General features: G+C 33.0%; 1 protein-coding gene across 1 annotated transcript in view; it reads right to left on the reverse strand.

The window, feature by feature from the left end:
* The window catches only part of LOC124353118 (probable ATP-dependent RNA helicase DDX56), a 66,795-nt gene extending 41,994 nt beyond the window's left edge, over window positions 1-24,801 (reverse strand). Inside the window, 12 exon segments of the mRNA XM_046802959.1 lie at window positions 9,530-9,671; window positions 11,402-11,502; window positions 12,420-12,488; window positions 12,490-12,525; window positions 12,527-12,563; window positions 13,849-13,940; window positions 13,942-14,038; window positions 17,083-17,343; window positions 18,748-18,938; window positions 20,384-20,518; window positions 21,716-21,877; window positions 24,538-24,801. Coding sequence (XP_046658915.1) covers window positions 9,530-9,671; window positions 11,402-11,502; window positions 12,420-12,488; window positions 12,490-12,525; window positions 12,527-12,563; window positions 13,849-13,940; window positions 13,942-14,038; window positions 17,083-17,343; window positions 18,748-18,938; window positions 20,384-20,518; window positions 21,716-21,877; window positions 24,538-24,624 — 1,410 coding nt within the window. The 5' untranslated portion in view covers window positions 24,625-24,801.
* Window positions 24,802-25,124: the final 323 nt, after the last annotated feature.

Raw genomic sequence — 25,124 nt, forward strand, 5'->3', positions numbered from 1 at the left:
TGGGGGGGAAAGTATATTATTGTATTATATTTATGCCTTTCGGACATTATTGCGTTAAGGAGCAGGGGCATCACGTGATCTGGGATTCGACTTTTGCAAGAGCTCGAGTTAATTTTTTTCTAAAAAGAGCAAGCAGTGCTCCGCACTGCGCAGCGGGCAGGGCATCTTTGACAGGATTAACGTATTAGTCAGACTCGTCTTTACGAATTTGCTTCCACGTGAGATACCTACCGAACATCCAACACAAAGGTGTGCCATTACCACTACTGAACTAGGAGGTTAAGAATAGACGTGGAGGAACAACGGTAGTTCAAAATGGCGTTCCTTCTTTATTTGAGAAGGCGCGGAGTGTTACCAAAACTGTCAAACATGGATAGTGTTGCCACATGTACGATAATTTCATTGATTTTATGCGCCGGTAAGATACACGATGGGTAGTTATTATCGTACCATGAAAGATTTTTGACAAATTTATACAAGTAACAAACCAAAAGTTAATTATAACATAATTTATTATACGAACATAGCATACTTTTTCATTAAATGTGTTTAGTACGATTATTTTATATGAAAGTACGATAATTTCTCGTTGTTGGTATGATAATCGGTTTTTAAAATCTGGCTATACTGAGTTTGAGCAGACGCGGAGTTATAGGAAACTATCAAATATGGAGTTTTCAGAGGATTTAAAAAAATCGTAGCTCCTTTGTTTTTTCGTTGCCGACGAATTTTTTCTTCAATATTGTTTTAAGGAAAAATTGTAGTTTTCAGGAAAAAAAAATGAAACATACCTTTCCATGGTCACGTTAATGTAAATTAATACCAACTTTTATACAAGGAGAGTTATTTTACACTGTAGCCTAAATTTACTATTGTCCACCCCCCCCCCCCCCCACCCCCCCCCCCCCCCACCCCCCCCCCCCCCCACCCCCCCCCCCCCCCACCCCCCCCCCCCCCCACCCCCCCCCCCCCCCAACAACACAATATTTATTAACCCTTTGCGATCGGCATTCGTCGTCGACTATAGGTCGACCGTGGCAGTTTTTCGCTGAAAGCTCGCATGTCGACAAATAGGTCGACTGGATAAATGTCACTGCTTGTTTGGCCATTTCTAACCTATTGCTGTTCGGTATTTGAGTTATTCAGTACTTTGGACTTCTATTTTGGTTACGTGAATGCTACGTCGATCTTTATTCACGATATAAGGAGGCATTGGAAGTGAAAATAGAAGACAACTGACGTCTGCACTTGCGTCGTGTTTACAAATATGGCTGGTCCAAGTACAAGTTTTTATTGACGATGACGAAATATTAGATGAATTAGATGATTGTAATAGTATTTTCAGTGAAATTAGTATCCAAAATGAACAAAAGATTATTGAAGAAGACCGTGATAGTGATTGTGAGTTGAATCATAGTGAAAATTCTTCTGAAAACATTGTGGTAAATGAAGGTAACCTAGACGCCGGTAACCTATACGACGAAAGTGATGTGTTTGATTGGAAACTTTAGTTAATGATGGGGAAGAATTTGATCAATTCGTGGATAATGTGATAGAAGTTAGGACAAGGAGATGCAAATAATAGAGGTAGGCCTAAGGCTACAAACTAGTATTTTCAACCTCTGACTAATTCTGGACCACTAGAAGTCTGCCAAATCTTAGTATAAAAAACAAGCTCCCTTTATTGATCTGACATATTTTTACTCTGACCACTAGAAGTCTGCCAAATCTAGTATAAAAAACAGTAGTTTCTTATTCTAACAAACCAAATTTTTACCCCATTAACTACTTTATTAAAAACACAAGACCTAACAAATTGAAAGACAATTAGGCAAAGTCATTAAAACTGTATCTCTACTGAACCATTAAATACAAGGTCTCAAGAAAATTGACAGACAATCAGACACAAAATCATTAAAACTGTTAAGACTAGACATACTAAAAATTATATAATCTCAAAATGATTTCAGAAAATGCCTTCTCACCGGGGGACCTGGTATTTGCCAAAATAAAGGGTTACCCACATTGGCCAGCAATTGTTAAGGAAACAATACTTAACGAAACAAAAACAAATGTCAAATATTATGTAGAATTCTTTGGGGATAAAACCATGGCCAAAGCTACAGGAAAAGACCTATTCTCTTACAAACAAAATAAAACACTGTATGGGGTACAAAAAGTTTGATAATTTTAAGAATAAAAAATTTAACGCTGCTTTAAGAGAAGCTGACGAAGCAAATACAATCAGTGAGAGAGACACTCTTATAGCTGGTCCCTCTAATGGTATATGCAGCCAGAGAATAGAACCTGAAAATCAAACTCGGTGAACTAAAAGAAAAAATATTAAACATTGACAACATTGAAGAAACTGACTTAGAGACCTCACTTTCACTTGCGGCAGAAGTTGGCAATGCACTTTTAACTGAAAACCACAAATTAAAACAGGACTTACTAAATGCAACCCTTATAAATTCCAAACTAGCTCTGGATATGGGAAGAGCTAAAAAAACACTTCACAAATAAACTACCAAGGTCAACTTAAAGAATTAGAGGACGAAAAGGAAATAATTGTACACAAATATAGCACAGTTTTGGAAAAACTAAACTATGTTGAAACCCAGTTTATTAAAAGAAAAACAAATCCAGGCTGACCTTAGAGAACTATTTAAAGAACAAGACAGAGAGAAGGAAAACATAATTTGTAAACTCCTTAATGAAATTAAACAGCTCAAACAATATAAAAGCAAAAGGAGCCAAGATTTTGAACTTAAGTACTAAAAAATATGGAAACTCAAACTGCCGAGACACATGAGAATAGTTCAAGTTTTGTCCTCAACGAACTAACTCACCTAAAGAGGAGACAAGAACAAACAGATGAATCCATCAAGAGAATGGAAATGCAAATTCATCAGCTAAAAGTTCCTACATCTCTCAACAACCCTACCGACTCTCTCTACACTACTGACCCAGAGCTTAACAATACCTTATACCAAGCACCGATCAACTTTTTGACCACAAATATGGAGAATAAAACTAACCAAATTACCCCAGGAATCAGCCAAACCTGTAGTCAAAAACTGTATTACAATGAATTCGACTGTCAGACAAACAGCAGACAAAAATCCATCCCAGACAAACGGAAGTATAAAAGTCCACTGACATTTGGCAGAAAGGGGAAAAATATTTTCAGTGTATCTCTCCAAGTTGCAAAGCATGCAGCTAACAATTACAGAAAAATAGAAAATCCCCACCTTTCAGCAACAACTCGAATAGCAAAACTACCCTTTACTGCAAAAATCCGTGACAAAAATGAAGATATAGAAATCTTTTATGACAACTACATAGACTTTTACAAAATTATTAATACCCATCACGCAAATAACTCAAACAGACAAGCCTCAGAAACACAACTCTGTTTCCCAAACATTCAACCAACTCCACAAGTAAATAGAAATTTTTTTAGGGTTGACAGAGAGACTAAAGTCCAAAACCTAAATTGCTGTTACAAAATAATAGACAGGAAAAGGACAAGATCTGACAAGCAAAATAAACCCTCTTTTACAATATTTCACCAAAATACAGACAGAGTATCTAATAAAATTGACAAGCTAAATACACTTCTTAACTCAATTGAACCAGACATTGTAATTCTAACAGAGCATGGACAAAAAAAGGAGACATTAGACAACACAAGACTCTTAGGATACTCATTGGTGGCAGCATACTGTAGGGAATTACACACCAAAGGAGGTGTAGCTCTTTATGTTAAAGAAGAACTAGAAAACAAAACTGAGATTGTTTGACACACAAAACATTTGTGCCGAGATGCTCTGCGAAGTGGCAACATAAGATTAACCTAAGCAAGTCATCGTTCTATATCACAGGAGTTTATAGAACAGGAAATAACGTGGAAGAAGGCCTGGAGATCATATCGGAAGCTCTTCAAGGGATTGAAGCAGAAAAAACACCCAACACTCCTCATCGGTGATATAAACATAGACTGCCTCAGCAAGAAAAAGGACTCTAGTCAGCTGACTGACACATTAGCAGCATTCAACATGTACAGAATTGACTTACCTCCAACCAGAATAACACCTACTTCGATGACCTCAATAGACAGTGTGTGTACCAACCTCGGCCAAGAAGAGATCTATGTTGAAGTTTTTAAATACCGGTATCTCTGACCATACAGGACAACTGTGTACAATATCCAGAAACAAAAACAAATCCTCACCCAAAATGACTAGAAAGAAGAAATATGAGCAACAGAAACCTACTAAGGCTCAAAGAATTACTGAGGCAGCAAGAGTGGGAAGATATCTACAATACTGATGACACAAACGAAACGTACAACAAATTTAATAATGTCCTAAACCAAGCTTTAAATCAATCCTGTCCAGTAATAAAATCAAGATATAGTAAGCAGAAAAATCATTACCTTTTGAATGACCCAACTGCTCTACTCCTAAGACAAAGATTTACATCAGCTCAAACTTTGTATAACACAACAGGTAGAGAGGATGCTGCATTACTAACAAAAGACTATGACCTAAAGACTCCGATACCTAAGACAAAAAGATACTGCATCTAAAATTGCTGAGGCTGACAATAAAACAAAGGCACTCTGGAATATCATAAACACAGAAAGAAAATCAAAAAATGAAAAGAATCTGCCTATTAAACTTGATACAGGAGATGAAGTTACAACTAACCCAATAATAATGGCAGACTACCTAAATAATTTCTTTATTGATGCGGCTAAAAAGATTATAGACACGAATGGACTACACAAAACTCACACACTTCTGTCACCTGAAAATGTAAACTTAACACCATTACTACTCACGCCAACCAACAGTTTAGAAATGTCCAAGATTATTAGGTAATTAAAAACAAAAACATCAGCTGGGTATGATGAAATCTCATCAAAGATAGTTAAGTTATGTGAAGACGAACTAATACAACCCTTAGTTAATATTACTAATAAACCATTTCAATCTGGAATCTTCCCGTCTGCATTAAAGTTGGCTAAAGTTTACCCTAAATTTAAGCAAAGCTGCACAACACAAGCACTAAACTACAGACCAATTTTCTCTTATCTCAACCTTTTCCTAAAGTGATTGAAAAAGTAATGTTAACTAGACTTATTGAACATCTGATGACCAATTCTTTACTAACACCTGACCAACATGGCTTCTTAGCTGGAAAATCAACAACAACAGCCTTGATTAGTCTTACGGAGTTCATAATAGACCAACTTGAAGCAGGCAATACATGTACAGCTATTTTACTAGACTACAGTAAGGCTTTCGATTGCCTCTCTCATAAACAACTCCTTGAGAAACTGTCAACACTTGGCATACAAGGTACTTCAAAAACATGGTTCACCAGCTACCTGACAGGACGAAGCCAAGTGGTTGAAATAAATCACACAAGCAGAGGGAGTATAAAAAAGATTAGATCAGTACCTAAATTTGTCTCACGCGGAGTCCCCACAGGGATCAGTATTGGGTCCAGTTTTATTCATCCTCTTCTCAAATGACTTTCCTAACTATATACAAGACTATAGTAAAGGACTTATGTATGCTGATGACACAGTTTCTATTACTAGGGGAAAAATTACCAAAAGATCTCGAAGTAAACGCATTTATAGCATTCAATATTGCCATAGAAATGAATTGGTTGTCAATGAAAGAAAAACAAAACAGTTAGTACTAGGAAAATACAAAGAGGATACAGGGAGGCTGACTGAATTAGAAGAAGTCACTTCCACTAAATACTTAGGTATAACTATAGACCTCTCATGGACTCCACACATTGATTCTGTGTGCAAAAAAATCAGCACAGCACTGTATGTAATACGGCGAGTGAAAAGCATAGGTGACGTAGTTACAGCAAAAGTTGCCTACTATGCGCTGCTTGAGACACACCTCCGATATGGAATCATCGTATGGGGAGGCACACCACAGCAGGAAACATACAAAGGTTACTGGTGCTGCAAAAACGAGCCATAAGAATTCTGGGAAGTCTTCAATACAGGGAAACATGCAGGGATTCCTTCAAACAACTTAGAATACTAACTGTTGTAAATTTATACATCCTAGAAGCTGTGATGCATGTTCACATCAAAGCACCAGAGGCAGCAAGGACCTATGCACAAATGCATCAATATAACACAAGACATGCATCTGATTACTGCCTGCCTCGCCATAGGCTCACAGCAACTGAAAAGAGTCCAAGCTATGCTGGCGCCAAGATGTGGAACGCACTTCCTGAAGACTTGAAAAAAATAGACCAGAAACACTTCAGACTAACCCTTAAGAACTGGCTACTGGATCGACCATTTTACTCGCTAAACGAATTCTACGGAAGGAGGACCTAAGACCAACAAGACAACTTTACTGACCTAACCTTTATTTGTTGACACAATTACTAAACTTAAAGTTTATGTAAATAAAGATGATTTGACTTGACTTGACTTGACAGTAGACTAAGAGGAAGAGCTAGACATGTTACCCAAAGTAGGCCTAGGGCTGGACCAAGGCAAAATTATAATATATATAATGTATTATATATATAATATAATATAATTAATAACATGTATCTGATGAGATCCTAGTGCCTTTTCACCTGTATTCATGTAATTTTGGTTTATTACATATGTATAAAAAAATAAAAATTATGTTTTTATATTTTTATACTTCTTTTTTGTATTTTTTAAATGTTACTTAAAGTTTTTTAAAAAAATACTATAAAATAATGTAAATATTCTTTTTAGGTTATTTACATTGATATATAAACAGAAAAAAATAAAAAAGTTGCAGAAAAAGGGATTTAAAAAATTGCATTTGTGTATTGTCAAAGAACTGTAAACTAACAGAAATTAAATACGACCTAAGGACAGTCAAAGCAATTTTTATCGAGGCCTCAAAGGGTTAATAAATATTATAGCTCTTTGTATTCTTTTTGGTTTTAGTTTGATTTGTTAATCTCATATTTGTGACTGGTATTAGGAGTAAGAGTACTGAAGAAAATTTACTAATAAAATATTTATTGTACAAATTATAACAAAGAAAACAATACACAATGTCAAACCTCCTCTTAAAAACTGTACATTAAACATTTTAATTGTACTTATTTTTTATCTGATTTCCCTCTAAATCCCTCAAATTCCATGGTTTGCAGAGGATTCTTCTGTCTCACCTGAAAAATATTTACTGATTTAATAACTAATAAGTGAAATAATATACAAATATAGTCATTTAAAAACATATATTGTTATTCAAATTCATTCTAACAGTATTTAATAAAATATATTTAAATACGCATACTTTCATCACAAGTTTTTAACCCTTTGTGGACGGTTTGCGAATATATATCCACTAACTTTTTACACATAACCCAAAAAAAAATCAAAACCAAACCATACCAATATATTTTATAAGTAAAAATGTTTAAAACGGTATTTATATACCTGAGGCAATTTACAAAAAAATAAAAAACTCTCGAAACAAAAACTGAATAATTAATTTTAAGAGACATTTGTTGTGTGCGTTGATAACACTGCAGTCTTATATATCAGCATGTCTTTTTAAACCATAGAACCATACAAAATTATTTGGTGCAGATTTACTATCACACACTAAAATTTTAAATCAACGCGTGTCAGAAAAAAAGTAACAAAATCGTTTTTGGCAGTCCAGAAATGGTAAAAAAACACCAGGATTTAAATATAAAAAAACAAATTAAAAATCAATGTTTCTATGATTTTATTTCAAAATATGTGTACCACAATAATATGAGAACTTTTGACATAACGTTGCCAATAAGTACAACACGCTATCTACAGTTTTATGGAATGGATACAAAATCTCGATACCTTGCTTGACAATTCTGGTATTTGAAAGAGAATAAGTAATGTACAAAGGAAAATGTATTGAAAGGGTTAGGTTTACCTTGTACTTTCTCCTCATATATGAACCACTCCGGTTCTTGGACGTGGTTTTACATAACGCCAGGGATATCCAGTTTCTTGAGTGAAGAAGGCACGAGATAGTCAGGTACGTGGGCCAGGTGTGGCTGGAACTTCACCGTATGTAGAGCTCTGTCATGCCGGAGCGCTTTAAAGTCCGTAGAATTCTCTTCGAAGAAGCCCTACAACCAAAATGGATTGTCCAAAATTCGAATACTTATGATACAATTAAGTTTTATCACTACTAGGCAATAAAATCTAGTTGAGGAAGATTGCTTATGACTGCAATGAGCTTGAGCTCTTGTCATTTGCTTATTAAATCCTAATTAAAATTTATGTATTGAAATGGAATAAAATAATATGGAAATTTTGTGTCCCCTGAAAGGCTCTTATATCTTTTGAAAACTTGTAAGTGAAGCTTCACGTACTATGGCAAGATATGTCGCAGCCTATATTGCTTTAGAAGTTCAACTTCTCATTCCAGGGATAGAACAACGTGGGTTGTAGAGTTCAGTGATGTGAGGAGGAATACGGGTATATTATTTCCACTAAGAAAAGTAAGTTAGACAGTATTTTAGTACAACAAAAGAAAGCAGTAAGAATTAAAAGAGTGACTCAGCTAGAGAACATTTTGCCAGGCTTAACCCTTCCCATGCCGTAGACAGATATATTAGAATGGTAGACTGACCAAAACGCCAAACATAGTTATATTTGATATTATAGGTTATGTCTCTTAGAGAGTTTTTTAAGATCACAAAAGGCCTTCAAAATGCCGGGTGCATGCTCTGTGCTTATCGCGGTTTCCAAAGAAGTATTTATAAACGACCTTCACTCTGCGGCCGGGGGGCGGGACTTCAGAGCCATAACCAAACATATCCGTGGCGTGTATTACTTTCTAGGTTGTAACGAGTGTGCGTCTACTATGTATCTCGTTATTATTCTTCATCAAGTGGTAGTTTTGTGATTAGTTTGAATATTTATCTTGTCTTATAATAACATTTATTTATTTAATTTAAAAGGTTTTGTAAATAGTTCTTTTTTATTTTTATCAATAAATAAGCTAATTTTAAGTAAAATGCCCGGTTTTACACTTTTTTTTTTTTGCTTTTGCCTTTTACAATTTAGTTGTAATAAAAATTAGCTTTGAATTTAAACAAACATTTTTTTAATTATCTTGGCGTTATAGGAAAGTTAATGGATTTGTTCATGGCATGCGAAGGGTTAAAATACTTACAATCTATGAAACAGTATATTTTTGTTACCATTATCCTCACAAGAAATTAATTTATAAATCCTAATTCCTATTTCCTCATCCTAACAACACAAGAAATAAAAAATATATAACCACAGATTATATTTTAAATTTTTGAAAAAAAAAAAAAAAACAAAGATACATGGGTATGAAAGTTTTAAAATATATCCCAGATGCAATAAAATGTGAAAATAACTTAATAAATTCAGAAAAAAAAGACTGAAAGACTACCTTACAGACGAAACACTATACTATACGGATAGTTGCACTAATGCTATTGAATAAACAAGTTTTCATAAACATACCTTTAGCCTGTCATTGTTTAACATTTCTTCTTTGATTTCTTTAAGCCTGGCTTCTCGAACCGCAATTCTTGTGACAGATCTCCACGCGTCTTTAGCACGATATCTGAAGCCTTCCACTTCTTCCAGGTTAAACTGGTATGTTCTGCAAAACAAAACCACATGGAAGAACTTTGTGTTTGAAGACTGTAGATAGGTAACCTATTTAAAAATTATCATAGTTTATTGAGTAACTGCTTTGCTTATAGTTAATATTTTCCATATTTTTGTTTATGTATCGCTTCTAGTCTACTGCATCTAATCACAGCCAGCAGTATACAAAATACTAATCTTGAAAACTGTTTTTAAAACATTACCCTTTAAATATCTTGACTACGTTCATTAGTCAGTTTGGTACGCCATTTCTTTCCAATATGGAGGCTGTTTTAATTATTTTAAATTAAAAACTCTGTTATTTACAAACCTAGAAATGAAACAAAAAGTGTTCTGGAATGTTTACAAGATTTAATAAAAATTTTGTGATAAAAACTCTTTTGGTAACTCTACCAGTTTTTTGAGATACTGATTAAGTAACAAACTTGTTAAAAAAATTGACCTTTTAAATATCTTGACTATGTTTGTTGGTTAGCTTGGAATGCCATTTTTTTCTATTATGGTGTCTGTTTAATTTTGTTCTTTTAATTCACAACTCCATTATTTGTAAATCTATAGAAAAAAAAAACTTAAAATGTTCTGGAATTCTTATAACATTTCCTAAACTTTTTTTGTTATACATTTTTTTGTATCTAAAACTGTTTTCAGGATATTGCGTACATGTACATCCCAAGAGAGCAAATAAGTAATATTTCAGCCGTCACAAAATCTACCTACTTTCTCCAACTAAGCTGGAAGCTATTTTCTGTACAATGTCTATGAAAAAGCCGAAATAGTAACCAAAATTATTGTAGTTTATCAAATAATATTTTACTTACAGTTGTATTTTGTTTGTTTATGTTGGTGTATTGCTACACGTCTACTATATAAACGTACAGATATATTCTATTTAGCAGTAAACAAACAGATGATTACTAATGTTGGTTTACTTTAAAATTTTTAGAAATATTTCCTTTAAATATATTGTGTATCATTATATTTAAATATATTCTTTCATGCTAGGTGTGCTACAAAGATTATTATCATTTAAAGTTTAAAATGTGTTTTATAAGTAAAACAAATAGATGGCCATATTTTTTGCGGATGAAATACATATACAGGGTGTTCAGTGAAAGTATTCCAATACTTTTGGATTTTGTTCTACACATAAAAGTGAGCAAAAAAGTACATATGAAGGTATGTCCTATAACCTTTAGTTTTCTGTCTATCGGTCTGTATGTGTTTTTTATAAACAAAATTATATCTTTTGAACCTGTTAATTTATTTTAATTTCTTTAAGTAATTATTATTTTTGTACAAAATCCTTTTAACTGTTTCAAAATAGTGGACGTTTAAAATATTCCATCAAAACAACTCAAAACCGACTACCATCCACCGTAACCTTTTCCTAAAGTATTGGAACACTTTTACTGAACACCCTGTAAATATTCTAAAAACTCATTTTATAATCTACCACATGAAAATAAAAGTTCTTAAAAAATAACCCATTTCCCTGAACCCCTGCAAAATTCTTTAAAAAGGATTATTACTCTTGGATTACTTTTTGTGTTTTCGGATAATCTCCAAAGATATAAGAATGACAGAAATTAATGTTATGATGATTTTATCAAAACGAACTTAGGGTAAAAGAGGCTTTTATGATTTCGACTTCTGGATTCGACTATCACTAAGGTCAGTACAACAGAGTTCTATAGATTACTAAGAACTGTAATGTCATCTCACTTGAAAATGGAACCAGTATGTGAAAGATCATTTTTCAAATGCTCTTCAACTAATTCCATCATAGGTCTCTCCCTCACGCTGACAAAGGAGAGTGCTGTTCCCTGTAACACAAAACAAAATGTGTAAATACTTATTGTGTTATTGAGAAAGGGATCAGTATATTATACAGTAATTATCAATTTGTTCCTAGTTTATATTGTAATAAAATGTACTTTCATATCACTATATGAATTTTTATTCATTTGAAAAAGTAAGAAATTACCTGTTTTGCAAATAATAATTTTTGTCACAAATACACAAATAGTTCTTTATTTATATTTCTTCATTTAAAAACATTTTGTCTTAAAATTGTTGCTGTATTCTCATAGTTTAGAAAAATATATTGGTATCACGTAATACAAAAAATACTCCGAATTTTTATATAAAGTCTTAAGAAAATTCGAAAACATTTTTATTTTTAACTAATAAAATTAAAAAGCGAGTATAAGCGATTTCCAAACAATAAATATAAATGTACAGTAAAACAATTAAAAACAAACAAAACAAAAATAAAATTATAACTTTAGCGATTTTACTAGCGGATTTATGATACTTTTAACAGATGTCAATTACTGCAAATTACTGAGTTCTTTATTCACAGCATTAATCGTCGGCTTGGCAACATTCAGACAGTTAGCTGACAGAACTCGGCAGTCATTGCGTGCCAACTTGCATACGTCTAATCTTGCAGTTAAATACGCAGTCTGTAAAAAATAAATAAAAAATATTTAAAATAGCTAATATTCATAGCTATATTACTATTAAAAAATATTTAGTTATTTTTCAGTTCTTTCCCGAAGCATTGTTTACTTACTCTTCTTTGAAAAGTATTTAATTAAAAAGTAGACAATTTGATTTAAAATGTGAATTTTTTATACCCTAAGTAAACATATGAAATAAATTAAGCAACACTTATAATATGTTTATAATTTCCTAGTAGATAAACAGCATCACGTATATAATAGGTAAAAACGCCTACCTGGTTGTTACCCCTGGCTGTGCGGCCTGCTCTGTGGATGTAAGAGCTTAAATCAAGTGGAAAATCGAAAATTGATAACATTTGACACTTGCTGGAAGTCGATACCCTCTCGCTACTCCGGACTCTTTATCTCGTTTCCTCTTCCTAAAAAATTTACAGAACAATTTGTTAATGAAATGATAAAACATAACCACTATCACAGTGATAACGTAACATTTAGATTACCTACTTAGCTGAATATGATTGGATAAATCAAAACCGTTATCAAAATTAAGTTGTCATTGCAGAATTGTTAAGGTGAGTATTTGTTTCATTGTAGTCATTGGAAAAATAAACACTTTGATTTTGGTTCTTGTTATGTTCAAGATGACACACAAACACTTTACAGCCATATTATCACTGATTTTTTCAAAGCAAGTCAACATACTGCCAACTTTGAGACATACTAACACAACAGAATAAAAACATTATTTAATAGGAAAATTAAGTTACTGTTACTGAATAAAGTGATAAATGTTGGTTTAGTGATGGTTTAATTTATTTTATTTGGATTCTTAGTGATACAACTTTTATTTTTTCTTGATCATTGTGTAAAATGAGTAATCATTTAGACAAAATAACAGTGCGCATGATACGTGATATGATGTCAGATTCTGAGCATGAATTGGAGGAGGATGATCGTAGTTTTAATGAAAATAAAAGATAATCTGCGATTCAGTTTGAAAGAATCTTGGGTCAAATTTATGACTGGATCGTAGGGTGAGTTTCTCACCGACAACGATCCTGATCCAGATTTTGAGGTTAGGCCTATATGATCAAGACGTGAATGATGCTGAGTATGATTATGATAGGCCTTCCATTAGTACTAACATGAATAATATCTTTCTGTTATGGTAATTTTATATCATAAACACATTTATAGAAAATTAGGGGGTTGAAAAAATAAAACGTTTATACAAAGTTACAATTTTTCAAAATTTTATTTTTTTCCATTATATTGTTTACTTTATAATTTTGTTCAAATAATTATTTTATCATAAAAATGCACATTTTCTAAAACAGCGTTTTCTCCTCTTTAATTTGATATATAATACGTATGTTAGGTTACAACAATGTCTTCATAATTTAAAACAATTTTAAAAAATCACAAAAAACGGCCAGTATACTGAGCAAATTCGATGTTATAGGCTCAGGGTTCAATGTTTTAAGTTAAGTTGCATTAAAATTATGAATACAAATTTTGAAAAAACTGCAACAAATAAGTTGTGTACATCAAACCAACACTTCAAAAGCTAAGTATAAAACACAGACATACCACAGCAGAACACAAGATACAATGGTAAATATCTGTTAATTCTTCTATCCTTTCAAATCTTTAGTTTGTAATAAAACACTTAAATGGAGGAAACTGAATTGTAATGAAACTAACCCTTTCTGTTTTGGGTCTGCCGGTGCAGTGTTGGATTGTGTTTTCTCCAGGGCGTTCTCGTCGGATGCAATGATGATGTCGTAAACACCTTGGGTTAAACTGCGTCACCGCGTGACAGCGCACGTTGGCTGGCAATTCCGAGTTCAGCAAACATGTCTTGATAGCAAATTGCTCCAGGAATAGCTTGAGCCTGCAATTACAAAATCATTATAACACAAAATTAGGCAGAGCTGTGAGACAAATATGCTATGTGATATAATACTAAATACATTCTCCGTTTACTGGAATATTAATTAACGACCCTGTTGTGATTAATTTAGCCTATTAGCTAACCCTTCAACGTGGCTTCACTTGAACATCACGGTTTAGTGCAGAGCCTAACCATATGCGATCTAGCGGCATGAATTTGAACTACTTCCAGCGATATTTTATAATGTTACAAAGAGAACATTGCATTGTTTATTTTCCCCTTCACAGAAAATTATTTTCTTCTTGTTCAGCTGTTTATAGAAACCAAAAAGATGGCTTAAATCTACTGTGTTGCAACTCATCAGGTTTGCTCTGTAATTTATTATAGACCGGTTTGTGTTTACAATTGTATTTCACTAGTTCTGGTAAAACAATAATTGTTTTGTCCTAGGCCTATTTGTGAAAGTTAGTTGTTTTTTGTATGATGTGAACAATTTTGGTTAAGAGTTACATTTTTCTGACTTTTAGACATATCTGTAATTTTTATACTCGAGTTAATTAGAATTAAAACATGTCATTATACAGGGTGGCACAAAAGTCACTGGACAGTTGGTTAAAAGAAGAAAAAAAATAACAGCAAGACGTAGTACAATAGTTTTCGTCCGTGATGTTGTATTATTAAATGTTGGTAATTATGCCTTTTTAAGTTGGCAATACAATGCAATGAAACACACAACAATCGATCTAGTGAGTTCATCTGTGACACGTGTTTAAAGCTGTAGTCCCCGAATTATTATTTTTCTAATAGAATTTTTGTTAAACATTAGTCATAATGTTAACGAAAGAAGAAAGGATTTTCGCGTTTAAAAACATTTTATAAAAGTGGTGCTACTGCAGCTGCAGTTGTTAATGAATGGGGAATACATTTTAGATCAAAACCACCGTCTAGACAAACAGTGTACGACATATGAGATAGATTTGAACAACATGGATCTGTTATGGCCCGCCCCAACAACAGTCTCAACTGATGACAATTTATTGCGGGTATGTTTAGCTGTAACCTTAAGTCCTCGAAAATTGACCAGATGATTAGCATCTGAGCTGGATTTATCACGGAGGTCAGTGCAAAGAATGTTACACAAACAGAATTATAAATCTTACATTCCATGTTTATTACATGGGTTACTTGAAGATGATCCAGATCGACAACTTCAGTTTTGTGGATTGATGCTTAACCAACACAAACATGATCCTAACCTTTTTAATATAATTATTTGGTCTGACGAGGCCAATTTTAAGTTAAGCGGACAAGTTAACAGACATAACTGTACTTATTGGTATACTGACAATCAAAGTCTTTTGCTAGAGCAACAGCTGAATCAACCTGGTGTGAGTGTTTTGGGGGGCAATATCATCATTTGGCGTACTTGGACCATATTTTTTTGAAGGAAAGTTATTAGTCGAATGGCAGATATTGACATGCGCCCACGTTCACCAGATATCACACCAATGGATTTTTTCCTATGGGGAGTAGTCAAGGACTCTGTTTATTCTCGAAAGCCTCATACTATTGACGAACTGAAAGACTACATACATGACGCATTTTATCAGTTGGACAATGATCCCACACTATGCCGTAGAGTATGTAACAGTATTCCAGAAAGGCTTCAAAAGATGTACTAATGAAGACAGAAAACAATTTGAATATAAAAAATAATTGTAAGTATTGTTTGTAATAAAAAATAATTTCAAATAAATCTAGTCTTGTTTTAACCAACTGTCCAGTGACTTTAGCGCCACCCTATATGCTTGTTAGCAGGAAAACTTCTACAGCAGCCTAGGGGTGAGCTCTTGGAAATCCCAACATTAAAAGATTAAGGAACTCACTACGACGCAGCATAGGCTATTCATTTAAAGGTTCATTACATACTTTTCAAGCAAATGTAAAATATGCCACTCTCAGACGAAAAACAAAATTCAAATTTGAAATAGAATGATAAATGACAATTGGTAAGACATTTCATAATGAAAATTTAGATTTCTAGTTAATTTGTACAGAAAATGTAATACAGTAACTCAAATAAGTACATTTATATGCAACAATTAATTGACAATGTTAATGTCATTCTTTTACTATGACAAGGCAGGCTTATGTTTCTGAAGCCCCTGCAACAGTCATTATTATTATAATATATCTAAAATGAGTCTGGAGCGCTTCTTCAGGTGGCAATCTCCACAGAGTTCTGGTAATGCAGAAAAAGGTTAATGGCTGGAATAAGACTTAGAGAGAGCTGCAGAAACATAATAAAAAACTGGAAAATACTGACAATAACATCCATTTATATCCTAGAAACCATACTTTACTGCATAACTAAGGATCCTCCAAAACAAAGAGATCTACACTGCCATTACACTAGACAATCAGGGAATTACACTCTACCAGTCCATAGAGAAAAAAACCATCATATGTTGGAATGAAACTCTTCAACAAGCTACCAGATCATCTGAAAGACTACCCAGGATCTATAAAGAGAAACCTACGGTGTTGGTTGCAAGATCACGCATACTACACACTCGATGAGTTCTTATCATGGAATGATGATTCTTAAAAAGACCTCTCATTTAATATCAGAATTCACTTGTAAAAACTGTTTGACTCTGTAACATGTCTTGATGATATTGTTAATAAAGCATATTGTCTAAAACTTGGTACATTTTTCTCTAGCAACATGAAAAATCTTTAGTTTAATGGCTTTGAAACACAACTCTATAAAGATTATTGGCCATTAAAATAATTATTATTACTGCTTGCTAAGCCCAATTGCATGTTGGCCAAATAGCCGTGAAATATTACTGAGCTAACACACTATTTTACTATAAAAATACCTAAAAAACAGATAGTTAGTAAATTTTATTTTTCCATGTTTACCACTGCACGAACGTTTATTTGCTAAAACTTTATGTTTGCCATTATTAGGTATGTATTTACGTGATAAAGTCCTTCGGCCAAGAAAGACATTGCAATTTGGTGGAAATGCCACTCACTTGTAACACCTGTCGACGGTGTTGACGAAGATGATGGTCTTGCCGCGTATGAGCCGCAGCATGAGGAATGCGTACAGGATGGCGGCTTTGTCCTGCTCCTCGGCATTAATGATGTAATGTTCCAACTGAGTGACAGGCGCCAGCTCCGACTCCTGCAGCTTCAACGTCACCGGATTGTGCAGAATCAGTTTCTTGAGAGACAGGACGTCCTCGCTGAGTGTGGCACTGGCTAGGGTGGCCTGATACACTCGTGGCAGGAACCTGGTCAACAGAACAATGGTTCAGCACAATTCCTTAGAGATCGTGTCCATCATATCGTAGTGCACTCAGTTGTGTACCTGATGAGACAATGAAACTACAACGTCACCTATATCAAACTACATCTTGTGGACTAGTTGTCTCAGATGTCAAAATGATGTAATGGGTTTATTTTGAGCTTCTTTATCGTCGACTTCTTTTTGGATCTCTTCAGACGAACAAGAACCCAGATTTCAGGAGTCAAGTCTGTAACAGCGTCAGATCCCAGATGCTGCACTAAGAGGAGAGTGAATTGGAGCTTACCTCAACATTCATATCATCAGAGAGTAAAACCACAAATATTCAGTTATAACAAGAATGATATAAACAAAAAAACAAAAACCCGGTAGGCATATCCACGCATATCAGGCGCACATATCAGGTGCAAGTTACGTTGCTGCTATTATTAAATGCATTATCAGCTAGGCTGTGATCTAATAATTTGTTGTGCAACCATTCCCTTCAAGAATGGCGTTAAAGATATAGTGCAACTTGAACTGCAGTTTCTATTATATAGCTTGCCTATAGAACACATAAATCCACAGTTAATACCAAGATTATGAGTGCAATTCTGATTTCAGTGATGGTGATGGAGTGTGGAAGATGTAATTATTTCCCATGCCAAAAACCGTTTGCCTACTCACGATTTTTGTGAGGATGAAGAACTTGAACGTCAAGATGAAGGTAATTTTGTGCACAGTGAGTAAAAAAATCTGAATTTCTTAAGAAACAAGAAGTTTGAATAAATGTCAGAAAAATCATTACACACAATATTTTCCTATATTTCATTTTTTAGCTTATTATTTTAGATGAAAACTTTTATTTATATAAAAAACATTGTCATATCTTAGGTAAAGTTAGTTAGAAATTAAGTAAAAAATGTTTGTTTAAAAATAATATATTAAAATATTGGAATGTTATTCCACATATGGTATTTAGTACATTAAATGAAGATATTAATGTAAAGACAGCGGTAAAAAATGTTATTTATCTTTTATGGGTTTTGTTTTAAAAAGCTCTAAAGTCTTGCATTTTTGCCCAATTTAATTGGTGCTACATGTTCTGAATAGGCCTCTTTAAATATTTCTTCAATGGGTTAAACGTAACAAACCTACTCATGATGGATTACAGATTTTATGAGGCAATTTTGTAATAGTTGTATACGTTGACCTAACCACAATTTAAGGAAATGCTTAATCAATACGTTCATAAAATACGTCTACGGTTTTAAAAGTTATGACTATTTTTACGTATTCTCAATGAAATTTAATTTTCAAAATTATAAAAACTTATTCAAAAACTGTTTGGTACAAAGATTTTACACAAAACAAAAGGTTCTTTCTGAAAAAAAAATTAACTTATACTCACTTTAAGACTTCTCTGACATCGTCCTCATAGCCGAAGGAAAACATGAGATCTGCCTCATCGATGATGAGCATCTCCAGAGAGTTCTTGAGCGACAAGGACTTAGCTGTAAGGTGCAGTAGGGCTCGGGCTGGTGTAGCCACCACAATATCTGGTCTCTCGATCAGCAACGGACGCTGGGCTTCTATATCCATCTGGTGAATAACCACAATTTAGTGGAATACAACTAATTATCATAACTATACTGAGTTACTTAACTTTTTAATTATTTGGACAGTTTAAAACTTCAACTTTAGACAATAGAACAGTGTTGTAATTTGCACAGGCATTTAAGTTACATAAGATATCAAGAATCTTCATCAGTTCAATAAAATGAAGAGCTGAGAGAAAGACAGTTCAATACAATCTAAAATTCAATGTTCCTGGAGTTATTTTAAAATTCATGGTCCAGTGTAAGTCTGCGTAGAGGGAGCATGAAACAGTTTTTTTTTTTTTTTTTTTTTTTTTTTTTTTTTTTTTTTTTTTTTTTTTTTTTTTTTTTTTTTTTACAAGGTGGATCTTCCTATAACAAATCACTTTTAACTGATTACTCTAAACGGGCCCACATCCTTTTGTAAATATTTTTTAACCTCAAAGGATTGAATCCAGACTTGGTTATAGAGCTGCAGCATTAACTCAATGCTATTGTGAAGGTTTGAGAGATCTAGATAGGCTGAGTTTTGGTGTAACATCTTCACTCTTTGAGATAGACTACTCTTTACCCTCCCTTATCACCGTAAGGTGTCTGACGCAGTCAACATGTTAACAGCCCATTCACTATGACTAACTGAATGGTATAAAAACTGACTTTCCATTCAATAATAAATCTAATACTGTAATGTAAAATGAGTATAACTGTCTCTGTGTGGGATTTAACACCTCTTGTTCACCCACAACCAAGAAAAAGCAGATTGGACATGTAAATTTTATGAAAATTAATGTTTCAAATGAGAACATTAATCAAGTACATAACAAATTGTTGATTATACGGAATAAAAAGTCAACCATTGGCAATAAATAAATTAACTTCAAATTTTTAAAAATTAATTTGCAACACTGATTGAACAGGAATAATTTTTAGAACAGTGTAGTTCTGAGTTGATTCCCCAATGGTGTTTCAGAGAGAATTAATCTTTAGATAATCAGGGTTCAACTGTATTTTAAGTTACAAATTTGTAAGCACTGGTTTTTAAGAAGAATCCTGGCCAGAAAGATTAAGACAACTTATTGGAAGCCAAAAGCAAATGGAAATAAAACATCATTTAAAAAAACTTGATTTAATAATTACTATGGATTTCATACAACTGAACAAATACGAACAGTATTTGTAGCAGAAAACAATAAAATGGCATGCACAAGTAGTAACGACAACATAATGAAGCAGCTAATAAAGAGTTAAAGTAGTTGCAGAAAAATTCTGCAAGAGAAAGCAGCACAATACGGATTTGACAACTACGCCAACTGCATATTACGTACTAATTTTGGCCACTCAGTCAGATGGCAAGTTGAAAACTGTAGATGATTTTGGCTGTTGGCGAGGGAGATGGTTAACATATTGTGAAATAGTACCAAAATAATTAAGACTACCTTTGAAACTGACCTGCGGAGAGATGTCTATGCACCTGACTTCTCTTGAACACTTCTGTGTCAGTTCCAATACATGAGAATGGATCTGGTTGCACAACTCTTTGCTTGGAGCCAAAATTAACGCTTTTACAGCTTGCTCTTTTGCAACCTAAAGGAGACAAAATTGATATGAATTTTAGTTTCTCTCTTAAATTTATCAATGATAACTAACATAATCTACAATCATATACAATCAAACTGTTGTGGATACAATTAAGTTTTTAACATAGTAAAAATGTTACAGCACAATAAAGTAAGGCTAGTAATTTATTTAAATTGTTGAAAAATACTTTATAGAAATGAAAATTAGCCTCGCTAGGCAATGGGTACATCCAGAATTTTCGAATCTTGAATCTCATTCTGAATATTGAAAAATTGATTCTTAAATTTCGGATTCTAATAACATTTTTAGTTTATGATTTCAAAAAAATCACTGTCAATCTAATTTTTATCATTCTTAAACATTTGGAGACTATCCGATAATAGACAGAATAACACAGTTAGTTAATCTATTTTAGAGGATTTTGCATAGGTTCAGTAAAATGGCTATACATTAATAAATAATTAATATACCTTACCTTCTAATTTAATTTGGCACATTAAAATATGGGCTTCCTTCCAGAAAATATGCCTTTAATGTGCAAAAAATAGGGGCATAAATTTATATAACTTATTTAAAATTTTGAATGTTTGAAAGATTTAAAACCAGCTCTTATAATAACAAAAACTTGTTGATTGTAATATTGTCGCTGCAATAAAGCTGATTTGATTTGATTACATTACCTATCTAAGAGTTTTCAAACACAAAGTAGGCTATAACAAAAACGCCTTTTATCAATCGATAATTTGGATAATACCGGTCAGTAGTAGTGAAAATTAATAATAGATGCAGCAGATTCACGGTGCTGCGTTAATGTGAATATATAAATTACTAACTGCAAACAAAGTATCACTTATAAAAGTACGATAATTTGTCAATGAAGTTATCAATTTACGGTTTTAAAGTACAAAGCACGAAAATACATTTTGGTAATCGATCAATTGTGTCTGATGATAATTAATGAAATAGCGGATCTACACAGATTCGGTTGTTGATCGATTCTTAAATCTGAACCTTTGCTGAAGTTTTAATTGATTTGAGATTCAGCTTCAACACATCACTAAGCCTAAGTGTGTTAATCTGCAACCAATCATGTACAGTAACTTTTAATATGTGATTAACCAATGCTTAACGTATAATAGACGAAATTTCCATTTACTTGTACAATATAAATGTCAATAGACAATTCTTTAGTACTATACTTACATGCTTATTGGTCAGGATCTTTTGTATAACGGGTATCGCAAATGCACCAGTTTTCCCAGATCCAGTGCGAGCACGGACCAGGACATCTTTACCATCCAATAACAATGGGATTGCCTTTTCTTGAATCAGAGTTGGATTCTGCCATCCAAGTTTAGCTAGTGCCTGAAAATTGTGAGAATGGCTGAATATCAGTAACAAAGAAATGACAACAGACCACCAAAAATTTTCTTAGTTTAGATTTAAACCAACACTAACTTGGAACGACCACATGATTGCAGTGCTGAAATGTTGGATCATTAAAATAATTTATTTTATATTCATTGATTCTGATAATAACGTATTTACCTGTATGTTTTAAATAGTAGACTAAATGTTGAAATTTATTATTTTTTTAACTTGTTTAAGAATTATTAATAAACCAAGCCCTGTACTGTACCCCTCAAGGATTCACTTCTAGCTGGTTCATACCATTCAGTTGAATCTAGGCTACACTGGGCACAGCAAAAACTGATGTTTCACTTACATCTGTGAAACCCCATGGATGTCCAGGGGTGGCAAATCACTAACTGCAAATGTTGATATATGGGGGTAGAAGGAATTATTGATAGGCCTAGTTTAGTGTGGAGCATGACTCTTGAGGTGGGTAAAACTGTGTTAAATATTGTTGTTGCTAGCCTAAACATAAGAGAATACTGTCTTTCCTTACCGCTTTAGCTCAAAGAGGCGGTAACAGGAGTTGAAACTTGTTTGTTATCACTCGGGCTTTTAATTTTATATTTACTTAAACATTTTTGTCTTTATGCTTTCAACATACTGAAATTCCATTGATGCCTTGATGCCAAAGGGGTAACTTTAAACAGGCATAAAGGGTATCATTGAAGTAAATAGAGAAGGAGTTGCCAATTAAAATTTTAATGTTAATAATGTATTCTGCACATAATACGGAACAAAACTATACATGGTTTTAGTGGGTGGAAATCTCAAATAAAAATGTTTTTTTAATTGATATGAAAATGTTATTTTGTGGTTATATTTGTGTACTGTACTACTTGTTATCATTAATATTCAGCATTATCTGCACCTGAAAGCTTATGCAAGTGTTCAGTTTAGTACAGGACCAACAACCATCCAGTGCAGTAGCTTGTGGATAACCATCCATTACTCAACTACCGTGGCATATTGACTAATAACGTCAATTAATTTTGAAAGTTATTTACATGTTTGAGTGTGGATTATGTGAGGATTTAAGATATTAGGAAATTAATTTATCATTTTTAATTTGTCATTGTGATTTTTCAGTGTGAGAGTAATAGTCTGTTGTGTCATCATGTTATTTTTAAATCATGAAAAGATATTTTTAAGTGATCGGAAGTAATCAGGTGGTTTGTAAGTAGATTGTACATAAATACGAAATTAAAAAGTTTTGGTTATGTTAGTTTTGCTTATTTGTTAAACTTATGTTTGTGTTTTTACATCATTCATTCCTTTGTAGAAAGTTTGGTTAATCTGTTTGCATTATTGACAAATTTACTTTCAACCACCCCTATTACAATCATCTTCCTGAAAAAAACAATAGGCTATAAGGTTACAGGTAATTATGAACATAATGGCCGGAGTGCCAAAATACGAGTTTAGTGTTATGAACCGATTGATTTCATCATACTGAACAAAACAATATACAAGGTTTCAATGGGTGGAAATTACAGATAACAAAATTATAGAACATTAAAAGTAGAAATACTTTTTCCGCAGTGTAATATTTTATTGTTCTACGGGGATCACGTGGTGTTATAATCATAAGTCAACCTCCTGTCGTTGGTTGCGACTGACATCAGCTGTTGTAACACCATCTTTGGAAACATAAAATAGCAATAATGCTGAAATCAGAGGAATTTCTCCAAAGTAAAAAACATTTTTGTTAATTTATAACTTCATAGAATAAAAGTTCATGTCAGCTTGACACAAGTGCCTAATCTCTGATGGTGACATATGAAAAACATCCCTCGAGGGAGTATCTATTAGTAAAAAATCAATTCTAAATGGTCTGATCACGATTCCCTGCATCCATTACTGCTTTGTAGAAAATATAACTTGAAAAGACAAACAAATATTGTGAATTCAGCTAACCATTATGAGTCTAATACATTAAAAGTAGAAATAAAATTCTACATTTTTTTGGTAAGTCAAGTTGTGTTTCCTACCAAGCAAGCAGTACTAGCTGAGGGCATCCTCTCTTAATGATAGGGACTACCTCAAGAGATGTTTTTTGTCTGTCGTCATAGTCGGAGCTACCGTAACCCGTGCTGACGGCCGGAGGCACTTGTGTCAGCCCAATAGCCTATGAAAATTTTACTCTCAGAAGGTTTAAATTTACAAAATCTTGATTTCCCATGATTTCAGCATTATTGTTATTTTAGTTGACTCACAGTAACAAGACTACTTGACACCCAGCACAGATATAGAACAAGGAAATTGTACTCTGAACGAAAAAAATAATTCAACTATTAATGTTCATTAACTTCGTTATTTTTCATTTCCACTCCTTGAAACTTTATGTTGATTTGTTCAGGATGATAGCAATAGGTTAATAATGTGAAACTCATCTTTTACCATTTCAGCCATTAATTTCACATTTGCCATATAAAGTTATGAGGTCTAGCAGAACTATTATCCTCTATCTCAAAACTTTTGGAGTCATCCTCAGGCTAGAAAACATTTAGGTTAGAGATCACTTGTTATGGCTATATTTACACTATTCAAAATATAGATAAATGACAATGAAAGCAGTTAAAATAGCTCATAGATGATGACTTTTAGCTTACCTTTAAAATCCTGTCATCTAATTCCATTTCATGAAACTGTATATTTCCACTCTCCTTCATTCTTTTACTTGGATTATCTTCCTCCATATTAATTATTTTTTAAATAAATGTATTAAAATTAAATAGGAAGAGTGCTTATTCTAGATTGCATATACCATTATAACACACTATTTTCATCAAATGTCTTGAGTTAAAACAAAACATAACCTTAAAAGCTAAGAAGTTTGAAGGCACACAATGCGTGTGTGTAACTACAACCGCATGGTTAATTTTTTTCCTTCGTGTATTTTGAGAGAACTTGGTAATTTTCATGAAACCTTGATTTGATACACTGTATGCGATTGGTAATGTATATATACGGTAAACTTTATAAATGGCAATAGCCTTATTTAATTTCAATAAATTTTTGCGATTTATATATATATATATATATATATATATATATATATATATATATATACACACACATTATAACTGCATTATAAACGTTCCAAAATATTCAGAGTTAAACACTAACACTACTAAATATATATAGTTGTGTTAGTGTTTAACTCTGAATATTTTGGAACGTTAACTTTGAATTTACA

This window comes from Homalodisca vitripennis, chromosome 1 (genome assembly GCF_021130785.1).
Source record: "Homalodisca vitripennis isolate AUS2020 chromosome 1, UT_GWSS_2.1, whole genome shotgun sequence".
NCBI lineage: Eukaryota > Metazoa > Arthropoda > Insecta > Hemiptera > Cicadellidae > Homalodisca > Homalodisca vitripennis.